At 38.9% G+C, this 27,853-nt stretch overlaps 2 protein-coding genes across 9 annotated transcripts in view; one reads left to right on the top strand and one right to left on the bottom strand.

The window, feature by feature from the left end:
• LOC138915438 (carbonic anhydrase 13-like) overlaps positions 1-27,853 on the top strand; it is a 52,496-nt gene that overhangs the window by 1,330 nt on the left and 23,313 nt on the right. For 2 of the 6 annotated variants that reach the window (XM_070221756.1, XM_070221755.1), the window contains exons 1-4: positions 7,146-7,282; positions 8,912-9,017; positions 13,397-13,453; positions 13,873-13,981. In XM_070221756.1, the coding sequence (XP_070077857.1) occupies positions 9,001-9,017; positions 13,397-13,453; positions 13,873-13,981 (183 nt within the window). In that variant the 5' untranslated portion in view covers positions 7,146-7,282; positions 8,912-9,000. Of the gene's footprint in view, positions 1-4,334; positions 4,399-7,145; positions 7,283-8,911; positions 9,018-9,972; positions 10,166-13,396; positions 13,454-13,872; positions 13,982-23,152; positions 23,257-23,666; positions 23,827-23,907; positions 23,981-27,853 lie in introns of those variants that run through there. The other 4 variants (XR_011421373.1, XM_070221760.1, XM_070221757.1 and 1 more) reach the window with 4 other exon arrangements.
• Positions 23,932-27,853, bottom strand: part of COLEC10 (collectin subfamily member 10) — a 432,391-nt gene continuing 428,469 nt past the window's right edge. For all 3 annotated transcript variants that reach the window (XM_070221752.1, XM_070221751.1, XM_001496392.5), the window contains one exon: positions 23,932-26,673. In XM_070221752.1, coding sequence (XP_070077853.1) covers positions 26,282-26,673 — 392 coding nt within the window. In that variant the 3' untranslated portion in view covers positions 23,932-26,281. The remainder of the gene's footprint in view (positions 26,674-27,853) is intronic.

The following is a 27,853-nucleotide window of genomic DNA, read 5'->3' as shown; positions in this document are numbered from 1 at the left end:
GGTAATGTTTAAATTATTAGTGACTCAGCAAGAGCACTTTTAGTGGAATGGTAGAAGTAGAAGGTTAAGAGAGGAATGAGAAGCAAGAGAGTAAATGTAGACAACTCCGTGATATTTTGTTGTGAAAAGGAAAAGAGTTAGGATAGGAGCTGGAAGGGTAGTTAGTCTTCAGGGAGAATCCATACACACACACACACACTCACTTATACAAATACATACATATACACGCAAGCATACATACATCCATACATTTACATACATGCACACATATACATGTACATGCATGCACACATACATATGCATGCACACATAGATACATATACACATACATATATGTAAAAGACAGCTGAATATATTTGACTGATGATGGAAAGGAGAGAAGATAACTAAGCATGCTAGATTCCTAAGAAGGTCATCAAAACAATGAAGAGTAAAATTTGGGAGTAAATTTGAGTATTTTTATAGATTTCAAGACTGGAATTTGAGATGAATTTCATCTGATGGCTTCAATTTCTCTAGAGAATTTGGGGAATTACTTGAGATCATCTGCTGAGAGGGAGTGGCAACGTGGAGACATGAAATGTTTGAGAAATGTAGAGAAAGAATTATTGTAAGGAGAGGATGCGCACAATGACTAGAATAATAGGGTTGTCCTTGTGATCCACAGTAAGGGCTCAGCTGAGAATGCTGAATGCATATTCATAGTGATGTCAATTTTCCCAGTAATGGGACTTTTCAAAGCAGTCCTCATCAACCCAGATGTAGTCACAGAAGAGATGGGAAGCTGGATTCTTGGTTATTGGTCCGCTATTTGCCACGGGGTAGCAATGAAAGAACAAAAGAATAAGGGAGTTTAGGATATTAGCATGGCATACTGTGGAATCAAACTGAATAGGAATAAAACTAAAGAAAGAAGATAACACCAGGAAAGGTGGAATACTTGATTTATTTCCCTTTAGAAAACACACACACACACACACACACACACACACACACTTATCTTATTTATTCTCAAGAATTACCTTGAATATGTCCTTTGTGTGATATGAAACATTGACATAATTTTCAAGTTCCTTTTATATTTCTTATTTCAGCTCCCTGTATTGAAACATAATATTCGTGATGGCAGGAGATTTAAAATTTTTATACACACGTGCACTATCTGTGGTACATGTTTTCCTTGGCTATACCTGTCTGAGGTGCTAATGGAGTCACATTAACTGTAAAGCACAGATTTGCTCTGTTGTCTTATTTCCTTTTCAGGACCTTGAGCTCTCTCAATTATTTCTGGGAGTGCCTGGGGGTATTTTGTACATCATCTCGGTCACTTTGGCTGCAGGCGCCATCCATCATGGAAAAGACTGAAAATACCAAGGGTGCTGCTTCCTCTTTCTTCAAGCACATCATGCTGCTTCTTTCCCTTGGTCCTGACTCCTTTCGATTTTGGAGCCATTGATTGTGAATACTCTGAGGGCTTCCCTCCAGGAACCAAGGTTACCAAGGCCACAAGGGGCAGGAACCCTAAGTGTGACAAAGCGTCATTGGATTTTCTGTAGCCTACAATGGGCAAATTCACTCTGTGTTCCATGCTGAGAAAGCTTTCTAGAGAGATACCAAGTAACACTCTCTGCTTCTCATGTTGCTCAATTCTCCTCTCCTCTTAGGTTACCTTGTTTCCTAGTAGGTTATTCTTTATACAGATAAATTCCTGTTGGGGACATATACCATTGTAGACCTGTGGATGAATCAGGTCCCCATGATAAAAATTCCATAATCAAAATTTAAGATTTCCCTGCATATCTCTCTTCCTTTCTACCCACCAACCAGGAGAATCAGCACTTCCCCCCATGCCCAGTGACTCCGAACCAAATAGACTAAAAGTCCCCCATAAGCAGACACTAAACCCAAGTGAGTGTGATGGCAGCAGTCATTTTTATGTACTTCTTTCTAAGGCTTGAGCCCTTTTTTTGACCATCAATCCTCTTGTTTTCTATCTTGGGTGATCTCTGGTTTTCACTGGCTCTTCCTGAGTCGTGGCTTGAGGTCAATTGGCTCATCTGGATCTCTGATGGAGCTGTATTTATGTTCACTGTTGTTGTTGCTTCTTTTTCCACTTAATTTATGGATACGATAACGGGATTTAGGTGGGAAAGAAACCTCTTCCCTTATTTCTTCTTCTACAGTACTGTCACCAAATTTCTCTTTTGAGACCATCTAGAAAGAGTATGAAGAAAAGAGCGGAAGGTTGTATGAGTGAGAGAGTGAATCAGTTTTGGTGTTTTGGGAAGTTTTAGCTTATGATTATTCTACCAATGATTGCTAAAGTCACCTTAAACCCATCACTCCCAAGACTTAAACAACTCAATGTATGATATTTCAATATAATATCTCTGCAGGGAGATTTCTAATAACTATAATTTGTTTTAAAGGAAAATGCATGATCTCTCTTGTCACTGAGCTTTTAAGGAGATAATAATTGCTTGTTGGCTAGATAAGAGGAAGAATCCTGACCAATAACGGCAGGGAGGGAAAACAGAAAGAAGTACCAGTTGTTACTCTCTGTAGTCACAGAATATTTTTTAAGTCTGTTCAAAATTCCTACCTGAGTTTTAGAATCCATGTTATTTAGTCATTTCAATTGCCCACAATAAGAAGTATATGAAACACATGCAGTATAAAGTCTCCCATTGTAGTAGAAGAAATTCCAGCTAAGAAATGCAGAAGGAATGGTAAAGTTAGAGAAATCACAATTCTATAATCCCTAATCTGCCCGAAGAGGGGTCTTTAGGGCTCATGTTTGATTTGCCCCAGCTCCTCAGAGCCTGTAGTTCCAGAGTCTCAGGCCAGTGATAACCTGGGCTGCAGAGTGGACTGATGTGGTTCAATTCTGACATCACCACTTTCTACCTGTGAGACCACAGGCAAATTACACCGAAAGTTTAAGTTTCAGTTTTCCCATCTGTAAAATGGTGCTGTTAATAGTATCTATCTCTCACTAAGGATTAAATGATATAAGACATAGTGTTTAACATTCATCCACAAAAAGTCATGAAATACCTACTCTGCAACAGGTACTGACTCAGTTTGTTTTAGACATTGTTCTAGGTGCTAGAAATAGAAAGTGGGCAAGACATCCAAGCTCTGGCTTCGTGGATCTTACATTTTTGTCATGGGAAGATACCACACACAGCACAGAGGCAAAAAAGCAAATGATTATAAGTCATAATAAGTGTCAGAAGGACAGTAACTTTTTACTCTGGAGAGAGTGGTCAGGGAAGGCATCTCTGAGGAGGCGACATTTAAGGAATGCAAAAAGAAGGAGAATCTTTCATAGGAGGGAGAATGTCTGTGTGAGGGCCCTAAATCTGGGAAGAACCTTTTCTTCCTTGTGGAATCTGCTACAGGCTGAATGATTGTGTGACCCCCACCTCCCAACATTCATATGTTGAAACCTAACCCTCAGTGTGATGGTATTAGGAGGTGGGGCCTTTGGGAGGTGGTTAAGTCATGAAGATGGAGCCCTCATGAATGAGATTAGTCTCCTTATAAAAGAAACCCCAAAGAGCTTGCTCATCCTGTCCATAACGTGAGAACACAGAAAAAAGATGGCTAGCTACGAAAAAGACAGTGGGCCCTCATGAGACATCGAATCTGCTGGCACCTTGATCTTGGACTTTCCAGCCTCCAGAACTGTGAAAAATAAATTTCTATTGTTTATATGCTACCTAGCTCGTGCTGTTTTTGTTATGGCAGCCTGAATGGACTAAGACAGAATCCGTGGAGGTAAAGCCAGCAGTGTGTCAAAAGAGTGGCAGAAAATGAACCTGAAGTGCTAAGCAAAGCCTGATCCTTCAAGGTATCATAGGCTAGTGTTAGAAATTTGGACTTTGTTCCACGTGCAACAGAAAACCATTGCACGGTTTTGAAATGGATAAGTTAAGTGACCCCAAAGTCACTTCAAGTATGAAAGTATGTTTTAAGCATACTCTCAAGGTTGTATGGATTTAGAACAGGCAAGAGTGGAGAGTGCATGGTTAGGAGGCTCCTGCGGTGATCCAGGAAAGTGACAATAGCGGTCTGGTCTAAGGTGGCTGGAGCGAAGATGTAGAGAAGGAGATGGATCCAGATACATTTATGATAGAATAGAGAGGGCTTGATGGCAATTGGTGCAAGGGAATGGAGAGGAGAAAAGTGGGACTCATGATTGCAACCTAGGTTTCTAGCTAATTCACTAAGTGGGGTGGTCATGCCACTTCCAGAGCTGAGGAGAGGACAGGAGGAGGGAGAGGGGCTGATTTGGGAGATAACCAAATCAAATTAGCAATTCTTTTCAGGACACTAAATATGAGACATCTATGCGATAATCAACATAGATACTCTATCCCAGTGTGGGAACAAGTAAGTATTATTTATTACTATTAATACTAACCTTCATATCTTTAGTGAATGGAATTACTTTGTTGGAGTGTTTCCTCAGCAATTATTTATTGAGAACCTAAGGTAATCATAAGTGACTACCTGAAGATTTGAGGATTCTATTGAAGTTAAATGTCATTTTTTCATGATTAAATTTAGTGTAATAAATAAGTCAAAATCTGTTACCTTTTGAAAACTGTGATTTAAAAAATCATAGAAATAGAAAAAATATGAATCTGAAATACTGAGAGCCCAAATCGAAATGGAGACCTCACTTTATTCAGTCAATAAAATTGTGCAATTTTGAAAGCCAAATGATAGCTCACCAGGTTTTAACTTAGTTGCATGAAAAGAAAATATATCATACTTGGATTGGACTAATGTGTTTGTTTTAGGTTCCAAATTACTCTAAAAGCAGTATTTTTTTTCTTTTTGTGAGTAAGATTGGCCCTGAGCTAACATCTGTTGCCAATCTTCCTCTTTTTGCTTGAGGAAGATTATCCCTGAGCCAATATCTTTACCAATCTTAATCCACTCTGCATGTAGGATGCCACCACAACACGGCTTGAACGAGCAGTGTGTAGGTCTGCACCCAGGATCCCAACTCGCAATCTGAATGATTTCAATGAAATTAATTAATAGTAATAATACTTACTTGTTCCCACACTGGGATAGAGTATCTATGTTGATTATCGCATAGATGTCTCATATTTAGTGTCCTGAAAAGAACTGCTAATTTGATTTGGTTATCTCCCAAATCAGCCCCTCTCCCTCCTCCTGTCCTCTCCTCACCTCTGGAAGTGGCATGACCACCCCACTTAGTGAATTAGCTAGAAGCCTAGGTTGCAATCATGAGTCCCACTTTTCTCCTCTCCATTCCCTTGCACCAATTGCCATCAAGCCCTCTCTATTCTGTCATAAATGTATCTGGATCCATCTCCAGGCCACTGAAGCAGAGTGCTCGAAACCTAAGCATTATGCCACTGGGCTGGCCTCAATAGCAGAAATTTTGAAAAAGCAAATGATATAATACTTTTCCCTCATGTCCTGAAATATTTAAATCAGTATAAAAACAGATATTCATTCACACTGTCACTTAAAAATATAGATGCAAAGCCCTAACGGGAAATAATTCAAAGTTATTGTTCCCTCGGTAATTATAAATTGCTATGTTCAGATGACATTTCTAGTGTGAGTAGGCTAGAATTGGTACAACCAGAGTGACGTGACTGCTAGAGGGAATGTCACTGAAACTGGACAATTTGAAGATTTGCATTTCTTTATTATTTGAATAGTATAAGGCATTGAATTTTCTTGTTGCTTTTTCAAATAAAGGGATAAATAGAACTAAAACATACTATTTGACTACATGTGTTACCTTGTCAAAAGTTCAGACTCTTGTATTGAGCAATAATTAGTGCATATACTATTCTCCACTATTCCTAGCAGCATGCTAGGAATACATGAGAAAGCCAGTGAGTTCTTTTAAATTAGACTTACTTGAATCTGGTCATGTATAAAGAGGGCGACCACCTGTCTCAGCTTGCTTGGGACTGAGGGGGGTTTTGGCATACGAGATTTCAGTTTTAGAACTGGGACTTTTATGAGCAAACCTGGATGAGTTGTTCATCTTTTACTGAGTCTAGTTAATTATGGCCCTTGAGTAGGGGGAAGTGTTGTCTTCACATATATGTATTTTTAACCTTTGTGAGCCCCTCTCCTCCAAAATCATTGAAAATTGAATCTGTTGATTGAGATTTTTAAAACAATAGGTTTTTAAAAATATCTAACAGATTATTATTTTTTAAAATTTATACCACTTTTTTTGGTGAGGAAGATTTGCCCTGAGCTAACATCTGTTGCCAATCTTCTTCTTTTTTTTCTCTCCAAAGCCCCCCAGTACGTAGTTGTTTATCCTAGTTGTAGGTGCCTCTAGTTCTTCTATGTGGGGCAGCACCCCAGCATGGCTGGATGAGAACTGCCAGGTCCATGCCCAGGATCGGAACTGATGAACCCGGGGCCACGAAAGCTGAGTGTGCAAACCTAACCACTCAGGCATGGGGCCAGCCCCTCTAATAGATTTTATTTGTCCATTTTAAGGCATGTTTCAAGCTGGGGCTCTGTCTTATCCTCTTCATATGCTTGGCATCTCAGAATAATGCCCACAATGGGCAATTTATACATATTGGTTTAACAGGTTGATTTGTCAAGGAAATAAAAAGAGAGAGTGATAAGCACAATATAAGAGCTGTTTTTCCTTTCTCTAGGCCCCTGACTCAGATTTACATGAAAATAAAAAATTCCTATAATCTATGCTTTATAAAATTTATCTTGGGGAGAAAAAAGTGTGAGAAATTTTTCATTGCAAGACTGATGCAGAAAGTTTTATGAACCAGGATGCAAAAGCTTGGTAATAAAAGTATTTTCTTAATCAGAGCTAGAGTTTGCAGTGTTGCTATATGAAAGCCAACCTTTAAGCCCACCTTTTTTCTTTTTTTCTCTCTTTAAGGAAATGTTCTTAAATGTATTTTTCAATGTTTAACTGAAGGATTAGATAAGTAGGTTTTAATGAAACCAAAATTAAAGAAAACATTTACTTTTTGTTCGTTTTCATTAAATTTTAAAAAAATATGTAAAACTAATCAAGCCAGTTAGTCTACATTCTTGGTAAAGCATTACCTGTTCCTTGACACAAGGAAGTAAAAATACATAACATATGTAGAAATGCTGGACCAAGGCCATGTACCTGACTGCTTATGTTGTCATTTGAGACCGAAGATCAGAAAACTCTCTCTTTCTTCCTACATATTCTTTTTCAGCCGTGCACTTGATTCAACGGAGACGCTGATTACACTCCTGAATGCAGGTAAAGTTTTAGTGTAAGTGAGAAAAGGAGCAACACAAAAATGTTAGTGGGTTGCCCTTCACATCATTTAAGAGGGGGAATAGCCTAAAGCTGTTGCACAAAGGAATTAGGTGTGAATGCCAAGGGAACAGGCGTGGTGTTCAGTACCAGGGCAAGCGGAAGCTTCTGGTGCTGCTTAGACTTGTCTGAAAAGCGGTGAAATAACAAGACGATTTTCTCAGTATGTCAATTATACCTTAATTTTTATAAAATTGAGCAAGTTTCATCATAGTAGATGTTCTTAGATTACTGGAAATATTTGTATCAACCATATTTGTTCATTTTAAAGCAGAAATATACTTGCTAGTAGTTTTTCCTGTCTGCCTCCCAGTGCACTTGGAAACACATCTTTTTTGCCCCTTTTATTTAAGAACTCTGTGTTTAGGAGAGATGTCTGACCTAAGGTGTCTTGTATTTGGGGATTATAGGTAAACTAATATGGATTTCTGTGGCAATTTGGAACGAGATTAGAGAAATTTCAAGGTGTTGTGTCTACCCAGGAGCTATTGGAATATGCCAATTCTACAAATAATAAAAGAAAATGTATTAGTTTCATATTACTGCTGTAACAAATTAAATTCAGTAGCATGAAGCAACATAAATTTATCTTCCGGTTCTGAAAACCAGACGTAGTGAAAGCACATGTCCACTAAATTTGTAAAAACATGATCAAAGAAGGTTTTTTTCACAGAAGCACCAACATCTGAAAACACCCCAAATATCTATCAGTAGGTGAATGGATAAACAAATTGAGACTACTTAGCAATGTAACTACTGGTACGTGTTACACGTAGCTACACGGATGAACCTCCAAAGCATTATGCTGATCAAAAGAAGCATTACAGAAAAAGTATATTCTACATGCTTCCATTTATATAAAGCTTTAGAATAGGCAAAACTAATCCATAGAAATCAAAACAGGGGTTTCCACAGGCTGAAGGGGTTGACTGGAAAGGAATATAAGGAGAGTTTCTGGGGTAATGGATCTCTTCCATATCTTGCTGAGGGTCTTAGGTACATGCATATGCACATTTGCCAAAACTCATTGAACTGCATTTCTAAAATGTGTGAATTTTAGTGTATACTAATTTTACTTAAAATAAAAATAATAACACAAAGTATATAGCATTATTCTAGTTTTATTTTAAATAATTTAAGTATATTTTATGTTTTTCATAAATTACCAGATAAACTGGCTTATGAACAAGAGTTATCTTCAAGTGGCAAAATCATTGATATTATTGTTTCTTTACACTTTCAACTTTCCACAATTAATATTTTATAATAAAGTAAATAAATAGTGCAACCACAAGAATATCAGATCTATGATGAGTATCTATAATTTTTGATATCCTATTTTATATTTATTTTATATATTATTTATTTATGTTATTTATTATATTAATTTGAGTTATTTGTATTATTTTATAGTTATATATTTATATTACATTATTAATTTATTTTATTATATTATTTTATATATACTTAAAATCTTTTATTTTATTATTTTTGTTGTTGATACTATAAGGAACAAAAGATTAGGAAAAATGACTTCAAATACTCTAGCCGGATAAATGTTTTCTATTTAAGGTACCAAGCAAAACAGTCAGATGCTCGGCATAGAACTTCACTAGAAGCTCTCTTCTCTGTCCTTCAAATCTGATTTGCTGGTTTCACTGATGTGCTACATCATTTGGTAAATCACAATGACCTATTCCACTGGCCACTGAGTTCTTGCGGAGTGGGAATCTGGGTTATGCCTGCTGCTTCAGCTACCATTCTGTTAAGAAACAAAATTTAACTGAGTAAATTTGAAGATATGATTGGCTTTAATAAACAATTCATGAATGGAGCAGTATCTCATGTGGTAAACAGAGAGATACTCCGAGGGGCTACACAACGTAGAAGGCTTTTATAGTAAGGAGGGTGGGGACAAGGAAACGAAGTCATCCCCAAGGAAAAAATGAAAATTCATTGGAGGAAAGGAAAAGTTCAGGGGATGATGGCTTCTCATTGGCTGAGCTGCAGCATTTTCCATTGGCTGGGCTCGTTTCTGGGCAAGAAGGAAGTCTTCTTTCCTCCAGCTGGAGCAGTAAAGTAGCTGCACTTCTTGTTTGGGAGTACAAGGTACATCTCCTCCTGTTGGGGTCTGTAACTGTCACTGTAATTAACCGACGCTGTAATTGATGTCTTCCTGTTTGGGGTAATTGACAAGTTGTGGAGTGTGAGAGCTCCTTCTATGGGCCTTTGTGACTTCAGTTTTAGTTGGGATTTCTTTTATTAATTTTTACAACTCATTGATATGTGTGCTTATTAAGAGTCAAACGTGTTTGTTCCCAAACCTGTTTTTGCCAGTTCAATTATTACTACAAAAAATGACTAAATATTAATAAACAGAGGTAATATGCATAGTAAAAGAAAGTTGTTTCTGTGAAAATTAAGTTAAATCCTTTGTAAAATCTTGACTGACATAACTTTTTTTTAAAAAAAATTCTATATAATTAGGTGAGTGCACCATTTTTAAAGTGGTTGTGATGGTTATCTTTTTGGCCGCTTCAGACTCATTCTCTTTCATTTTCTGTGTTGGATATCTTTTGATGTTCCCAATAAATTCACTCTTTCCTCTTTTCCCACCTTCTTCTGTTCTTCAGGAGGCTACACTATAAGGACTTATTCATCAGTGGGCTTCCTTGCTCTCCTGCTTCCACTCATTTTGGCCAATGAGAGTAACTGACAGGAGATAAAAAGGAGGGAAGCACTGAGTATTTATTGCCTCAGTTTCTTCCCTGTGGGATCACATTGGGCTGGATACAGCCCTGGACCAAAATTCTCATTTTCTGACAGGTAACCTTCTCTGTCTGTCTTCTGGTAATGACACCTCCTCTTTTCATTTCAAGACTACAAGTATTAACAGTGCCCAGCTGTTACTAGCCCTAGTGTACTACACTATCCGTTGTGTTTCCCCATACTTTGTCTACATTTCTTTCATAGCTCCTTTTTAGAACTTGCCGTGACTTACCCATTTTGAGTGTACTAGCTGTTTCCTGCCAGCACCCTGACTAACGTGCTGGAGGGGTAAAAAAAGTGTAGGTGCTGGAATGAGACAGTCCTAGATGTAAATCTTAACTCTATCATTTCCTGTGCTAAATGGAGAAAGTAGAGCATCTATGGCAACTTTTCAGACTCCAAATTCTTATTTATAAAAATGTAAATAATAGTAAATTCTACTCATAAGCATATAATCTGCTTCAACCGCCACAGAGAGAATCAATTATTCGTAGCTTTTTTGTTTAACTCAGTGTCTGGCACATATTAAATGTTTATTCAGTTTTGGTAAATGAATAAATTATTTTATGAATGAAAGAATGTTTTCGCATACAGACTCACTTTCTGGTAAATTTGATAGTCATTAATCGGATAATTCCTCTACAGTCTTAGGAAGAATATTCCTTGAACAAGAACCAGATTAGCCCCATCTGAAGAGCTTTCACTAGTGTCTCATCCCATTGACTTAGTAGACAATCTAAAATAAATCATGTAAAATTGAAATGAGCTAAAAATCAAAGGACACAAAATGAGACATGAAGGTACACATTATTTCCACTGTAGAGTCACATGGGCTAGGGTTTAAAACTATCTTACTTCCTCTAAAATGGCACATTTGCTAATTATCCTGGTGTGCTGTGTAGCGACATCCCAACAATTTACTATGTGGCACATATATAACCTTATAAGGCACTGACTGTATGCCAGCCTTGTTCTAATTACTTTATATATATAAACCTATGACCCTCTAATGTAGTTATCCTTTCATTATCCCCACTTTACAGAGAAGGAAATCAAAGTTCATAGAGGTTAAATAACTTGCTTAATGACGCACAGCCAATACATGGTGAAATCAGAACCTGTGCACCTACTATTAGCTTGTAGTTGCCTGTAGCAGAGAAAATGCTATGTGTTTACTCCAACATTTCCTCTTCCAGATCTCACAGAAAGGCTACATTTCCTTGTAACTAGATAGGGTCCAATTATTGAGTTCTGGCCAGAAGAATGTAGGCAGTCATGATATAACCCCCCTTCCATGGTCGGCCTTTAAAATCACACCCTGCAGTCCTCCAGCTCTCTCTTTGTCTGCTGTGGTGGCCTAGGAAGCCAAGGGTTCCACATGGGGACCACTACAAGATGGAGAGGCTGCCCAATTTGTTTTCCATTGTGATGCGAATGATAAACAAACTTTTATTGTGTTAAACCACTTTTGAGGGTACATTTATTTACACAAAGCTTGGTGTATCCTAATTAATAAAGAAATTGGTATTTTGAATCATATTGCTTTAAAAAAAGCTATAATATATAACATTGGCTTCATTGTTAGACAACAAGAAGGCCAATATCAGAGGCTAGGATATATAAGAAATTAGCTGTCCATTTTATACTATGGAAGAGCAGCTGGAAAGACTGTTGCCTCTAGTAACTCAGGAGACGGAACAGGCAGGAGCCTTGAACTTGTAGTTTTAGTAGAAATGGATGACTAGGCTAAGAGCACTGATGTCTATTGGCTATTATTGTCTGCCTTTGGAAAGATTATTATTAAAAAAAAAATCAGAAGAGAACTGACCAATATATAAGTAGAATCGAAAAAGAATAGAGTCCAGAAATTAGGATGTTTCTATGTTAGAGGATGCCAAATAGTTAATGATGAGATGTTAGAAGACATTCAAGAAAAAGTTTGAATAAAACTCCTCAGTTGAATAAAGTGATGTGGGGCAAAGATTAGATGAAGAATGTAGACTTCCCACCTACAGTTCCAGAGAGCCTCAGAGAAATGGTCACTGACTTGAGAGAGGGCTGGGCAAGCAGAGAATCAGGAAGCAGAGAAGTACATCAGGTTTGAGAACTCTTCCCATCAAAGCACTTTGTGTGCGGTTGCTGGCACATGGAACCAAAAGCAAGGAGATCAGAAGCTACTAATTCTTGAAGGGATTGCATTGCTAAAGAAACCACGACTCTGGTTTAAAAAATCCTTTGACTGTGTGAGACCTAAAACAATCCTTAAGTCCCAAACTTTTGAAGAAAAAATCAGAGTTCAAAGGCTATACAACCCCAAAAGAAGGCACGGTCTCTAACACCCACATCAGTTGTGGCCAAGGAGGATAAGGAAAGAGGAGGGGCTTCCCTGAAGATAGAAGCAGGGGTGGTGGAGAACAATGGCCAAAAGCATTCCCCCAGGAGCAGAACGAGAGTGACAGGTCAGCAGAAGGGAAGAGCATGCGTGCATTTATCCTCGCAGCCTGAACAACTCCACCTTCTCAAACTGGCTGATGGCCCTGTCAAATTGCCAGGTATAATGTGTCAATTTAACAGCAATATGTTGCTTTAAATCGTTAAAAAAAAGGCCTTTCACCTCAAAAATGTCAACTTGATAAAAAAAAATAGACAATAAGATTGCCATGGACTTTACAACAATTTGAAATACCTCGATGCAGTTGCTTCTTAGAAAACTATGGTTGGGAGTTCCTCATTTGGGAAATTGCTAGCAATCGTCAAAACACTTGGGGAAACTGAAATTTCAGTGAATATCAAAGTGATACTGGCACAGTAGGATTGATTTCTAGCTGGCAATATATCCTAAAGGCCTTACCCGAGTTTGGGTTTCGTGTGAGGCAGTAAGCACAGTCTGGCTTATTGGACTGAGGTATTCAGAGCAGCGTGCCAGCGAGGTACAGTGCAAAGGAGAAATATGGCCTGCATTTCTCTCTATCAGTTTTACTTAAGTGCCTGGTAGACATTTTGTTTCATATTAAAATAAACACATTGTGGATTAGATTGCGACATTTAGACGAATTTTTGAGATAAGATATGAAACTGTAAATAAATTTATTTTTGCAGCCTTGGCATGCTTCAGCTTCCCTGGGTTGAATCACTTGGCAGGGACAAGTGCATATGCCTAAGTTAACTGAGAAACTGGGAGGTGAGAGGGAACAGAAGAAAGAAGGGGTGTAGGAGGCATCTTACAACTTAACAAGACGGGTATTGGTGCCTCCTGATATTTATATCTAAAATCCTTTCTGGTCTTAGGCCACTGGATAGAAGAACAAAATTCAGGTCTAGGACTTCTAAGGATCAGTGTTGCAGGTAATTGTGATGTGTGATGTCTCCCAGGCAGAACGAAGGTAGAGTGATGGCACACCTATGCCCCTTATTTGTTTCTTTCCCTTCTTCCCATTCTGTGCTTCAGTACAATTCAAATCAACATAATTCAAAAGACTACTACTCCATACAAAGATATATCTATTTCTAGAAAGATAGATAGAAATATAGAAAGACAAAGAGAGACACAGACAGAGATTCCATGAGTTAACGGAGGTGTCACTTACTCCCCCGCATCCCACTCATTCTCTTGCCACAGGGGTGGGCATAAGACCAAGAACAAGCTCCTGGGGGACAACAGGACATTGTATCACAGCCAGCAGGGCACAATGTATTTTCCCTGGAGTTGGTAAAGTGGACGGAGGAGAATCTGGGCGTGCAGGTGACCGTCTTTCCTATCACAGGATGAGAGTCTCGAGAAAGAAGCCACAGAAGGGGAAGGAGACCCAGATAAGGCGGAGCCCTTTCAGGCCGTGGATCCAGATGAGCCACAGTCACCTCAGCCTTGCTTCAGTGAGTGTGAACTGAGCTTCTTTTCCTCACCATTAAAAGATTCTGGGCTACAGCAGCACGAAAGGAGAACTGGTGGTACAGAGGGACTACGGAGATGCATATTTAGTGTGACTGTTACCTGTGCAAATGACCTTTCTCTTCACTGAGCTGATTGAGATTGAGAAGAAAGTTCTGAGTCATGTCCTATGTGTTGAGATTTGATTAGAATTTAAAAGACTCAAAAATACCAGCTTACTCTAATTCTTTTGAAGAACATGAGAATATAATTATATATTATAGACATAGCAATATTATAGACATAATATAATTATATATTTAATATATAATTATATAATTAATCCATAATTAATATATTGTCAATTGATGTATAATATTAACAATTATGTAATTATTATATTTATTATATGTAATTATGTCTATATTATATACTATATGTATATATATATACACACACACACACTTTTATAAACATGATGCCTGTGATATCAGAGTATTTCAGGGTCTTCTGGAAATGTTTCAAAAATGGTTCTCAAGGATTAGGAATCGCAGGAGAGTCTTCAAAGACCTGAGATGCTCGGATATGCCAAGGGGTGGACTGCACTCTGGAATTACGGCTGGCCCCTTTAGTTTTAGCCATTTGGAAAGCTCTTAAAGTTAAGAATCATATCTTAGTCCCTTTGTATCTGCCAAAACCAGCTCTGCAGACTTAGCAGCTCCTCCCTCACCTGTAAATAAATCTGTAGATATTTTGTAAAAAGTCCCTACAACCAACTCTGTTGTTTTAGAGAATTTCTCCTGGCCCCACCTTCTATTTTTCCTTCAAACTCCTTTGCTCAATCCCAGGTTCGTGGCCCATTGCCCCACACCTGGGTTCCACCATTCTGTCTGGCTCTTTCCTCTGATGCTTTATTAGGACTGCCCATATTAAGCCTGGCTTTTGACTGCTTGCTGCCTTTCTAATTTCAAAGCTCTTCAACTTCCTTATCTTATCCTGGCTCCCAGATGCCTTAGTATGCCAGCATCTGCCTCTGAGTGTTGAAGAAGAGAGTTTGGACTTCACTCTCTGTGGTGGATGTTTTTGTTTCAATCTATCTCTGTCTGCCTCTACCACATTCAGAGCCCTCAGGAGGCTGAATTTTATAGCCTACAACAACTGGATCCTTTACCTTCTGATTTCCCTTTGGGATTGGTCAATGGAAAGCACTTGTGGGAGAACAGAGAGCAGTAGGAGACATGTCAGCTAATGATCTCTTGGCTTCCCTTTTTGCCTGGCAGCAGATTGGTTTCTTACTTCTAAGGCCACAGCTCCTCTCAGGTAGCGCTCACACTTGGCTCTCTCCAGTTCTGGTAACCCATCCCTTACCTTGGCCTTACAGGCCCTGCTATTGGTGCCCTACCTGTTTCATGACCCCTTGATGATTTCCCTTAACTCTGCCTACTCCTTCATAAAAAGTTCTCCTTTTCGACTCTTAGTTACCTCATTTACATGTGCCACGTCTTTCATGTACGACCCTAACTAAAACACTCCTACTTCCTAGAATGCTGCCCTTAACACAGCGGGACTAGGGGACACCAGCAGATGTTGAATTGTGTTCCTGGATTCGCCATTTACAAGGTAGTTATTGAGCAACCATGTACTGGTCACATATATCCTGCACACTTTGCCTTGGCCTTCGTGCCACAAAGATGGATATGGTATAATCTCTGCTCTCAACAGAAAGTGCCGTGCCAGGAACATGCAGAACTGTGCCAAGAGAGCAGTGGAAGAAGCTCCTGAGGGCCTCTGGGAAGCTGAGATGTGTGAGCTGCATTTCACTGGATGAGTGAAAGGTTGCTAAGCAGACAACAGCGACCAATACACAAAGGCAACATAAATCAGAGAAATGAACCCATTTGGAAACTTCTAGTACCTGTTTAGATTTGGAGCTGTGTACCTAGAAGTGGGTAGCAAATGGAGAGGCTGAAAATGTAGACCAAACCCATGTTATAAAGAGTGCATACTCATTCATCAAATATCTGGGTTTCATAATACGTTATAGTATGAATTTGTGGCTCTATTCCATAGGACTATAAGAGTAGGAGATAAGATTGGAGGCAAGACTCCTGTGACTTATAACTGCAAAAGTTAGAAAGTTATTGCCATCATGGAATAAGTGATATTTCATTCTTAAAATTAAATTAAAACAACACCTTCTGTTACATCCATCACAGTAATATGAGAGGAAGATAGGAGTCATTTAAAATTGCCGGGGAGTAGTTTCCCAGCCTGGAATACTATTTCTCCCGCAGAGGCCTGAATGCTTTCAGAATCCCAAGCAAAGGACTTGATGTCCTCACCACGTGGGACCCACAAGACCAAGCTTCCCTCCCGCAGCACTCACAGAGTCCTTGAAGAGGACCCTGTGCTCTCTATCTTCCTGTCACACTCCATCCCAGGATAACATCGCTCCAGCCCAGGGGCCCCCAATTATGTCATTTTTCTTTCTCTCAGTCAGAGCAGTTGCTTCTCAAGGTTTTTTCAGGAACTTCATCATGTTTGACTTTAAGTGTTTTCAACCAGATCCCCCTGGAATGCTCTATCTCTATTAGAATCATTTCCTTTATGTGAGGCTGTGTTTCTCCTTGCCTTCTGAGGGACAGAAAAAAGTGCGGTCTTTAGAATTCTTGAAATATCTATTTATTTCTTTCGAGAAATGGATGAAATGTTCCTAAGTTTCTAATCTATTCATGACCAATGGAGGTGTTGTGAAACAGTAACATTTTTTTGTATAGTTTTTCCTCTTTTCCACACATCCATCAACACATGCATTACATACACAGATAGCAAGCTCAGAAAGGTTGGGTAGCGAGAAGTTAGGTAGAACCCGAGTATCAAAGCCATAGTGGAAAGTCTGGACCTTCCAAATACACGCATTATCCTATGGTGAGATAGGACAGTGCAGTGGTTAAGAATGCAAACACTGGACTGGACTGCTTGCATTGAAATCCCAGCAGAGTGACCTTAGGGATGTTGCTTAATCTCTATACTTCCATTCATTCACAGGTAAAATAGAGATAATAGTATGTGCCACATAGGATTCATTTGTGAATTAAATTAAAACCACATGTAAAATGTTTAGCATAACACTCAAATTATATCAATTAATACTATTATTTTGATTGAAAATGTCCAGCCACCATTCTTGATCTTGTTGCTTCAACTCTTCTTTACAGGCGAACTTCCTGAACGTATTTTCTGCATATACCATCTCTATCTCCTTGCAGCCCATTTCCCCCTCAACCCAACTCTACTTCTCTTTCTGCCTCCATCACACTATCGAGAATTGTTTTGCTAAGTTCCATTATGACTTCACGTTGACAAATCCAATAGATACTTTTTAATCATTGCTTTCTCCTTGAAGTCTCAAAGGCATTCAATAAAGTTGACTGCTCTCTTCCTCTGGAAACATTCCATATTCTATTACTACTTCTCTTATCCCTCTTTATCACTGTTCCTTAAGAACCTTCTCCTTTCTTTCTCTCCAACCTTTAAATATTACAATAACTCAGGTCTCAGGCCTGGGATAGCTGTTCTCCTCATTCAGTAATCTTACTTTAAGCAAACTCACCCATTTCTGTCCTTTCAAATCCCATCTCTATGCCCATGATTGCTGTGGTACCCTATGGCCAGGACTGCCCATGGGCAGTCCTGAAGAGAACATAAGTGGGAAATATCTATGTCTTATGACACAGACTCAGATAAAGTGAAATTCCAAAGTTGCCAGCATGGAAAACTTCAAGTCCTGGAACCTAGTCTTTAGGCATATGTGACATGGGTTGCTGAGTTGCAGAATTATTGTCTTATATAATAGCATGAGTTATTTCTGACAAGGCCTTTTGAAGAGAAAGAAACGATTGCTCAGGACTTCTTAGACATAATGTATTTCTCACCTCATGTGGAGTTGCTGAGTATTACCACTATTTTGAGTGAATATAGTGGGAGAAATAAAAAGGAAACTTGCTCAGATGTATAATTTAGTGGCTATCACTCTTGTTAATTACTAAGTATCAATGAGTTTTATTTCTTTAGTCCTTGAATTCATCCCTGATCTAGGTCTAAGACATTTAACATCATGAGCTTGGTGGTAAAAATGAGCAAATGGCTTATGTGGGAAGAGAGGAAACAAGGATGATGCAGCACTCCCCTCATGTCAGAGTGGGCTAGTGCTAAGCCTGGTACATAGTCCTAAAAGACTCAAAGACTTATTGGACACATTCCATCAATGAGAAAAATAGAGGAATTTATGCTGATGGATTCAAAAGGAGATCGATTAAAGATTTACTCCTCTTTATTGTCCTCGAATAGTTGGAGAGATTAAGTTTAGTAGAGAGGCAGGATGCTGAGAAAATGAAAGCAGAAGTAGAAAGCAGAAGCCCACATCTCCCTGGAGGGCATCAGTGAATCAAAGTGCGCAGTACAAGGAATTGCTGATCACACAGGTGATGTGGCCATGGGCAGAACCCACAGTGCCCACCAGCCATCTTTAAGGAGAATGTAGTGGATTAAATATGAGATTTCTGAGGAAAGCCCTGGAAGAACTGGGATACAGAAAATGATCAAATATGACAAAGTCTCAAAGGTTTAATCCCCTGAGACTTCTCAAACACAGTAGGTGTTCCAGGTTCTTTTGCTGCCTGTCACTGAATAGAAGTTTTTCCACCTTATCCTTAACCACAACGAGCAGTTTTAGCTGAGATCTTCTGGTGGGAGTGTGATGAGAAATGTTTGAGATCATGGCTAGAAAATAGCTGTAAAAATGGCTTTCTTCTAGGAGCTGCGTTACCAGCTAGATGATCAGTTTGTCTGGTTTTAGTGCGTTCCAGCATACTTTATTGAAATTGATGGGGAGGAGATTCACGAGATCAAAGGCTTGCCCAAAGATCCCTTATGGACATTGAGCGCAAAAACCTAAACGAGGGTGAGTTTACTTCCAGCCACTTTTGCACAAAATAAGATGAAATTGCCTTTTACTCTTCATCCTTAGGTGTCGATGGAAGAAACTATGTTAAGGGTAAAGGAACTAAAGGCCTACAATCCCGAGAGCTATGTGGTAATTATACTTCAGCAGAGGGTGAGGATGATTTTTAACAACAATGGCTAGGAATTCTCAGGAAATAATGGGCCATAAGGATCATGTTAAATGCAAGGATGTGTCAGAATCCCAAGTATGCCAATTATTTAGGAGGGATTACAGACAGTTTGACAGTCAAGACTTTCAGCTTAAGGAGTTTGCATACCAGGGCCCAAATATCATGTCATTTCTGTCCATATAGAACTGAGGTCTTGTTTGTGGTGCTCAGAGGAACACATCCTTTGCTCGTGTATAATTTCACCTGCAAATGTCATCTCCATAATGCATAGGGGTGTAAATTGATGAGGCTAGAACATTAGTGCATATTGAGCTACTGAATTTTTGAAAATTTAAGAATGAGGGAGACTTATAACATAACTTTTTAAAAGAGAAGCAGTGCTGTAATGCCCCATCCTGTCCCCAATAAGATAGATTATCTGAGGAAAGAAGTGCTTAGGTATTTTTCTTTTGCACTTTCAAAAGTAGAGACACAAACACAAATATTTGCCCCCTGCCTTACTCTTTTAATAAAATCTCTCTTTGCAAGGGTGTTTAGTATTAGGAAACCCAGAAGAAATATTTTCAAGCTTCTTTAAAAACTGTGCTGTTTGATACTTCATTCCGGTGTCTTAAAATGCACTTTTGGATATATCAACTTATCTCCTTTTTCTCAAATGTAGAGAAATTGGAGATAGCTTCTTGTATTTGTTCACTCTGTTCTTTAAGTTCTAAAGTCCTGTAGGGCAAAGATAGTATCTTACTCTGTTGCAGAGAGAATTGCGGTGCTTGTAAATGCCAGTGCAAAAATCCTGCATCCATCATGGAGGTTGAGTCCCTGAAAAGTACCAAGGTCAGCAAAATCAAAGAGAAGATCATGCGAAACAGGGGATTTAGGGAAAAATATCTTTAAACAGGAACATTTCCAGAAAGTATCCACTTGCAAAACACATGTGTTCCTCCTGGTACTCTTTCTCCAGAAGCACCTTCTCAAGTTGACTCAGGAAATATCCATGTGAAACTGTGACCTACTAGGGAATGGTCTCCCACAATTCTGTATTACGTCAACTATACTTCTTAGTCAAAATATTCACCCAGACTTTATTGGATTTCAATTGAATGTGTTTTTCAATTATGTCTTCCCTTACCTCATTTTTTCAAGAGTTAGAAAGTTTTCCTGTCCTGCCTGACCTTTTTACCCACCATGACAGAACTTATGGGTACCCTTCCCTGGGACTGATATTCTCTCAATATATCAAGGGGTGAATTATAGACAGTCTTCTCTCCATCCCCTCTCCCAAAAGCCCACCAACCAGGTTTACACAGAGTTAGGCTTAACTATTGATAAATTATTAGTGAAAAATACATATACCAAAAGGTTATATAGATTTAAAATTGTACAGATGCACATTAATCTGTATTATCTCCCAACTGCAGATGCCAACATGATGGTTCATTTGGGGTTGCTGTACTCATATTTTAAAATTTATGACTCACTTCTCCTCCTTTCCTCCCACCTGTCCTTATTTTAATATGAAAGTAACAACATACAGTAAATCTGGGTTTCACTGAATGTTAGGTGCAGGTCAGCAGGAAAAAAATCAGGAAAGGGAATATTTGCTAGGTGTTGATGCTCATTCATGCACAACCACAAGGATGTATTCTATCTTGTGAGGAAATGGTGTGGGTGAGTGTACATATTGATATGAGAACTTTTTGTTCAAAATGAGTCAGCCAAAATGGATGTGTAAATTTATTTGAAGAGATGTGTCACTGTTGCTCTTTGAGAAAGGATAATGTGGTACTTCTATAAAAAATTCTCTTGTCCAAATTATTTCACATCTTTGAAGAGGTGTTATGCTGAAGAAGAAGTAAGGGTAAAAATAGGACAGGTTTATATATTCTTTCCTTGACAATGGGTTAAATCTTGGGCCTCAGTGTGGTAGGCTCGATGTTCAACGAACCTGAGAGGAGTTCTGCCCATGAGGCCAGAAACCTAATCTTTCTTCTTTTCCATTGTGTCTCCAGCCCTTATCATGGTGTTACTTAACACACATTAAATGCTTCATAAATATATTTGTTGAATTAATGAGTTAATAAGCTCTACTATCCACCTAAGCCAATTGTTCATCATGTAGGCTTCATGCATCTGGACTCTGATTTTGGCTTCACTTTCCCACTGGCACTGGGCACCTGCCTCTAATCCCCTCCATGGAGCTTTATCAAACCATCTACCTCTTAACAGCCTCCTCCCATGGGGGTTGAACCCTGTCCACCATGTATCTCACCCTAATAAATAATTTGTGATTGAGATGCCCCACATGACTTTGAATACCATTTATACCCTACATCTGTGCCTCTCATGCTTCACCAACAAAATTTGAATTCATTAGATGTGGGGCATGCCATCCAGGTTTAGAGAAATGTGTAACACTGCATACCCACCTTTTATAGTAAATCTAATATATATGTAACCAAGTGCCATAGTGAGGACAGTTCTCCGTGCTCTGAAATTTACCTTCCTTAAGAGACTGCCCCAGGCTGCCTCAGGGCCAGACCTCTCAGAGTTATAAACAGCAAAAGGTGGAACAAGGACAATGGGTGGAAATTAGAGAGACATGTATTTTAGTTCACTATGAGGGAAAACTTTCTAATAGGATTATGAAATTACCAAAAACATTCAAATATGGACTGCATGACCACCTGGTAGGGAGGCAGTAGAGGAAAGTTCTATATTGATAAAAAAGATTCATGTATACAATATCTATGGCAAATAGTTCCTTTCCTTTACTCTGCATTTGAAAGGATATGACTTTTTTCCCCTCAAATTTTAAGAAACTTAGCTATACCATGAAGACCTTACCATCTCAAGATAATACAATCAATGATCATTTTCAAGTTTAAAAAGATAGTTATTTTGTGTGATAAATGTGGGTTCATATGAACTGCATTCTAGAAAAAGTATAGATGGTTTTAGAATCAATCATATCCAGCTATGAACCTCAGTTCTAATTCTAAACAGTGGCACAGCTTTTGGAAGATTTATTCACTGCCTTGAAGACAAAAATTTTATCTATAAATTGGATAAAAAAGTTACCTTTCTGTGGATACACAGACAAACACACATAGAGAGAACATACATATATATGAATATATCATATATTAGCACATTGTATGTGCTATATACAAATATTCTTTCACTTGAGTAATTTTTTATGTCTTTTTTTTTTGAGAAAGATTAGCCCTGAGCTAACTACTGCCAATCTTCCTCTTTTGGCTGAGGAAGACTGGCCCTGAGCTAACATCCATACCCATCTTCCTCTACTTTATACGTGGGACGCCTATCACAGCATGACATGCCAAGCGGTGCCATGTCCGCACCCGGGATCCGAGCCGGTGAACCCCGGCCGCCGAGAAGCGGAACGTGCTCACTTAACCGCTGTGCCACCAGGCCGGCCCCCTATGTATCTTAAAATATGGTTTGTTTCTTTGTTTTTCTGTACCCATGTATTGTGTCCAGCTGGTACTCTGATTCTTTCCTCCATATACATTACCTCCTTTAGTTGTCAGAAAACTCTGTGGGGAGGAATTACATAGATTTGGAAAACAAGGGTTAGATAAGGTAATATTGGGAAATATTACCCATATATGGCTAGTAAGTGGCACAGTCAGCAATGGAATTCAAGGCAGTCATGACACCAAATCCAGATTTTTTAATTTCAAAGCGATACTTGCAAACCTGTGTTACCGTGCGTGGAATCCTACCACAAGTTTCTAATCAGAGATAATCTCTGGAAACGTTCAGTCTCGATCTGTTGATGATGCAGTGGGGGCTGCGATTTAACTAGATAAACTAACTTTTCCTGTTCCACAGACATCTCGTTGCCTCGAAGTACGCAATCCAGAGAGCTGAAAATTAGTTGGTTAACAACGATTAAAGGAGCCCATATTTGGATAATGCAGATCTAAGCAGGGCAGAATGGATTTTTTTAAAAAGCCAGTAGTGTTTATGGGTGAGTTGACCAAAGTGTAATCAATGTTTGTTATGTCTCTGTCAACACAGGATGTATACGTTTACACGATGTTTGGACAGTGAATCTGGGCATAAGATATCTCTTCTTGCCTGGTTATAGACTATGTTGATTGAGAAGGCACTGTTATGAAATTGTGAGTTAATTTTTTATTTTCTTCCCTTGGAACTTTCATGTAGTTTGTGGGAAGTACCCAGATGTGTCTCTGAAAAGTTGAGTATAAATTCAACTTTTTAAGAGTGAAATTGATTTTAAATGTTATTATTTAAGGGAATTCTCTAATGAATTGTTTTATGGGGCAAATAATTATTTACTCATTTTTATTTGGGGCGAATCTTGATTTTCATATATCTGCTTTGCTTTCCTTATATTTGTAGTTATCTGCAAAACTGTAGTAATACCACACTAACTCACCTCCCCAACACTGATGCCGTGTATAGATATTCATGAATTAAAAAAATAAACCACTGAACAATAAATTTGTAAGGCAAGTTTCTGAATCCCCAGCATCTCTGTTAATTAACTCTAATCTTTAACTTTTGAAAGTAATCAAGAAAGACCATTTGAGCCCCTGCTATCACGAAGGAATCATAGATGAACTTCCATTCAATATAAGAGCAATAAACAGAGGGTGGAGAAAAGACTGGATTGGCAATTTCGATCAGCAGGTTAGAGTCCTGCTTTTCTCTCAAATGAGCTGATTTTGGTAAGTTGCTTAGTTTCCTTGGGCTTCAGTGTTCTCACTGGAAAAATGGCAGTAAAGAAGTCTTCTCTTTGTACTTCACAGAGTTGATCAGGATAGAATGAGAAATGATACGTGAAGGCATTTATTTTGTAACGCACAGAGTGGTTCACAAAATGTAAGTTTTATAGTAAATCTAATTAAGTATGTGGTGCCTTTGAAATTTCTTCCTGGCAAAGTTGCAGGATGAATCCTATTCTTTAACTCTGTCTTCTTCTTTTGGAAGCACTGGCAGCAAAGATGAGTCATTGAGAGAAATGTTATTATTATAATAATCATAACAGAAATAATAACACTTTCAGTATACACAATAAATATTCATACTTTGGGAGCTTAGAACAAATTAAAATATAGATTCCAATGTGAGCTGCCCCTAGGCAAGGTTTGCTGTCCATTCCCTCTCTCCTCTCTTCTTATCCTTGTCTTTTCCTCTAAGTGTTTCCAGGCTCTTGTCCCTTGTGCTCTTGGCTCGTATTTTACCCAAGAATACTGGCTTTGATATGGTGTCCTCTTTCTAATTTTTATTAAGCTGCCCTGCCTTCAAATTATCATATGCCACAGTCTCAAAAGTCTGAATAAGTAACTAGTTTATTAACCTGGTGAATGGCAAACGTTCAACAAATTTCTGTTTGAACTGAACTGAATGAGATATTAATGAGAGATCTTGACTTTGATGCATTGTATCCTAATGACATTCGATATGGTTAGAACCTTCAGAACTTTTCCCCAGAGGTGAGAAATGGAAAGGTCACAATTGTGGCTAGCAGACGGTTTCATATGACTTAAAATTTGGATTAAAAATTGATTAGATGCCAACATTTAAAAATATAAAGATATCTTATAAAGTTCCAACTTTCTGATTTCTCTTGCAATGCCAGAACATGTAGCGACATTGGGTCCTCCGTGGCAAAAAAAGCAGAAACTGTGGAGCAGCTGGTTCTTTTCAAAGGGCAAGCTGTGTTCAGTGTGCTAGGATCCCCACCTGTTCCATTTCACTTATTTATGTCATCTGTATGGCCCCTGTAGGACCTAAGTTTGTGACCCTAATTACACCCACAGAAATAACCTAATTAAATCCTGTCTCATAACCAGTTAGTCATGGGTGAAATCATGGACAGATGGTTTAAGGTGAACATATGTTGTTGATCTTGTTTCTCTTATTTCATTAACCATTTTGCAAGCATTTTAAACAGTCTAATCTTATGCCGCAAACTATAACTGGAGTAGCAGTTTATAATGGGATGATCTAGAGTTTTTTTGAACTATTTATTTTTAAATTCCAAATGAAAGCTGCTTTGAGGTTTGATCTGCAGTTCAAAGTAGAATTTTACCAGCTCAGTAAGTGTGAGTCTGAGGTATGTTCCAAACTCCATGCCTGACACATTCCTCTGATGTCATCTCTGGTAGTGGGGTTTGTATAACATACAGTTATAGAGAGTAAAGAGCCTCCCGTGAAATGTCACTGTGAATGATATATTGGAGGCATGGAGGAGTGGACTTAGAGACATGGTGTTGGTAGCACCCTGAAGCTTCTAGAATTTTCTGAAGGCTTCACAAACCTCTTTCCTCATTTCCCATGCCTAAGGGGAGGAAAGTCAATATGCGTAAACCAAGACAAAGAAAAATGGAGCTGTATTAATAGCAGGGGGCAATTTAGTAGGAGGATTATAAATAATATTATTTGGGAACAAACCTTCTCTTTTTTTTTCTTTTCAATTTCCAAAGTTTCCTTTTCCTCAAATCAGAGAGTTAATACCTGGGGGCCTAGGATTAAGCATGGGCCTACAGAAAGAGGGCCAAGGCAACTGCTTGGTATACTTCAGTGAAGGCTGTCAATCTTCTGATTTCACAAAAGTAGAACAGGTCACTGGGCTAGAAGTCCCTGATACGGAGATTCAGAGTTGAAGTATTTCTATGTCTGTGCAAACAAGACAACTTTATGAGTGCAGCTATGACCGTGATTGATGGGTGACTGGTCAAAGAATTGGGGATCTTGGGTTCAAAGACAGATAATATCTCAACATTCCTAACAGAAAGCCTTCCCATATGTCTGGCTTTGGGTAAGGGCAAACTGTCCACTTATCCACTGGGCTAGATAGTGGTTTAGAGCTCTAGGGAGAGGTGGACAAGAGAACATTTCGTATGAGACAGAGATAACTACCTCCTGCACAACTAGTAATTTAAACTCTCTCTTGGGACCCATGCAACCCAGTGAGCTATTGGCTAAATAACATATGATGTATGACATTGTTCAAAATTGTCACAGAAGGGCATGACGATGGAGATTCCAAACCTCAGTCTATCATGTCTCACTTGTCCTGAGTCAGAATGAATTTAGTGCAATTAGGAAGAAAACGGTGGATAAAAATAACTGCGATAGTAGTCACAGGGAAATAATGAATATGTAGCGTGAGGGAAGTTACTTTTTCTTCTTGACAAACTCACAGACAAAGTACATGGTAAGATGGCACTCAGTGTCATTCCATCTGCCTGAGCTCAGCATCTCCACACAGTCCTCATGACCATAGGGGTCGCTTGGCTCCCCCTCCTTCCAGTTGCTGTAGTTCTGCAGTGGCGTGTTGTCAGTGAACACATACTGCCCCTCCCTCTCAAGGTCATTCACCCCAATGAACACCCGGAAGAAGCCACTCTTGGCGACATAGTCGGCGATCAGCGTGTTGGCGGCTTCGTCCTTTGGCATGGCTAGCATTCCACCCCGGATCCGGCAGTGGGTCAGGGATTCCCTGTAGTTCTTCTCCTCTTGCACAAGGTAGTAGAATTTCTCTTCGGTTTCCCTAATCCCTGCTATGACTTTGCACAGAGGAGAAGAAGAGTATGATTACTCATCTCAAAAAGGGAAAAGACAAGAATATAATATGGCTGGATTTGAATTCATTGATTCAACATTCAACACTTATTTTGCAAAGCCCTATTATGAGGTAGGCACTGGTTTAATATTTTCTCCACCTTTCTAGTCATCAAATGAAGAACAAGCTCCTCTCGTTTGTCCTTGCTGCTCTTCCTCCTTCACTTCCCACACAACTGTGAAAGCGAGAGTTATTTTGACAAAGACTTGTATGAACTTTCACCCAGCTTATCTCAGGCTATTTTTCCCATCCTATTTTGTGCTTTTGCCATACTTACAGTCCCACAAGCATGCCCTTCTTTCTTCCACATCCAAGCCTTTCATGCCTGGAAAGTCTTCCCACAGCTTCTCTACCTGGGAAACTCTTACTCATCCTTTAGATCTTAGCAGAAGTATTTTCTCCTATAAGAACCTTTCCGATGCCCCTGGATGGACACAAGGTCTCTTGTGTGTTCTCCCTCTATGTTTCCATTGCCCCTTCCACTTCATAGCACTCAACACATCTAGCCTAATTGTTTGTTTGTGTGTCTCCTACTAAACTGTGAATGTCTTGAGGCCAAGGACCATGTCTCTGGCACTCTGTAGCCTCAGTGCTTTCAGAATTGCAAGGAATGATAAAATCTTATTAAACTGATATAGAAATAATACAGAAGTTTTTCCACTTTGAGTCGAATTCCTGGGCTATGAACAGGTACTGATTCCCTCCAGGTACGTGAAATCGACTGAGCTACTGACTAAACTTCAAGACAGAATTGGAGACTCAAAAGCATCCTGAGCTCAAAATGTGGTATACATGCTTTGGGCTTCGGGGGCATCTGCATATGCTTTTTAGGGTTCATGGATTAAAATTCACAAAGAAATCTGTGACCACTCAAATGTTAACAACTATTGTTCTATGTTGAACCTCTGAGGTTTGGTTTATTCATTAGAGTTGAAGTCATGTCAGAGACAGCATCTTCTGTACAAGTGATAATCAGAGCTATAACTAGGGTAGTTAGTTAATATTAACATTTCCTTTGTGTCTAATATTACAAGATGAGGAGGAACACAAGATGGAATCTGTATGCTTTCAAAAATGTACAACAAATATAACTGAATTACAATAAATGAAAGTACAATAAAATG

This window comes from Equus caballus, chromosome 9 (assembly GCF_041296265.1).
Source record: "Equus caballus isolate H_3958 breed thoroughbred chromosome 9, TB-T2T, whole genome shotgun sequence".
Taxonomy (NCBI): Eukaryota; Metazoa; Chordata; class Mammalia; order Perissodactyla; family Equidae; genus Equus; species Equus caballus.
Note: the sequence above shows the minus strand (reverse complement) of the source record. Positions and strands in the feature narration are given on the sequence as shown.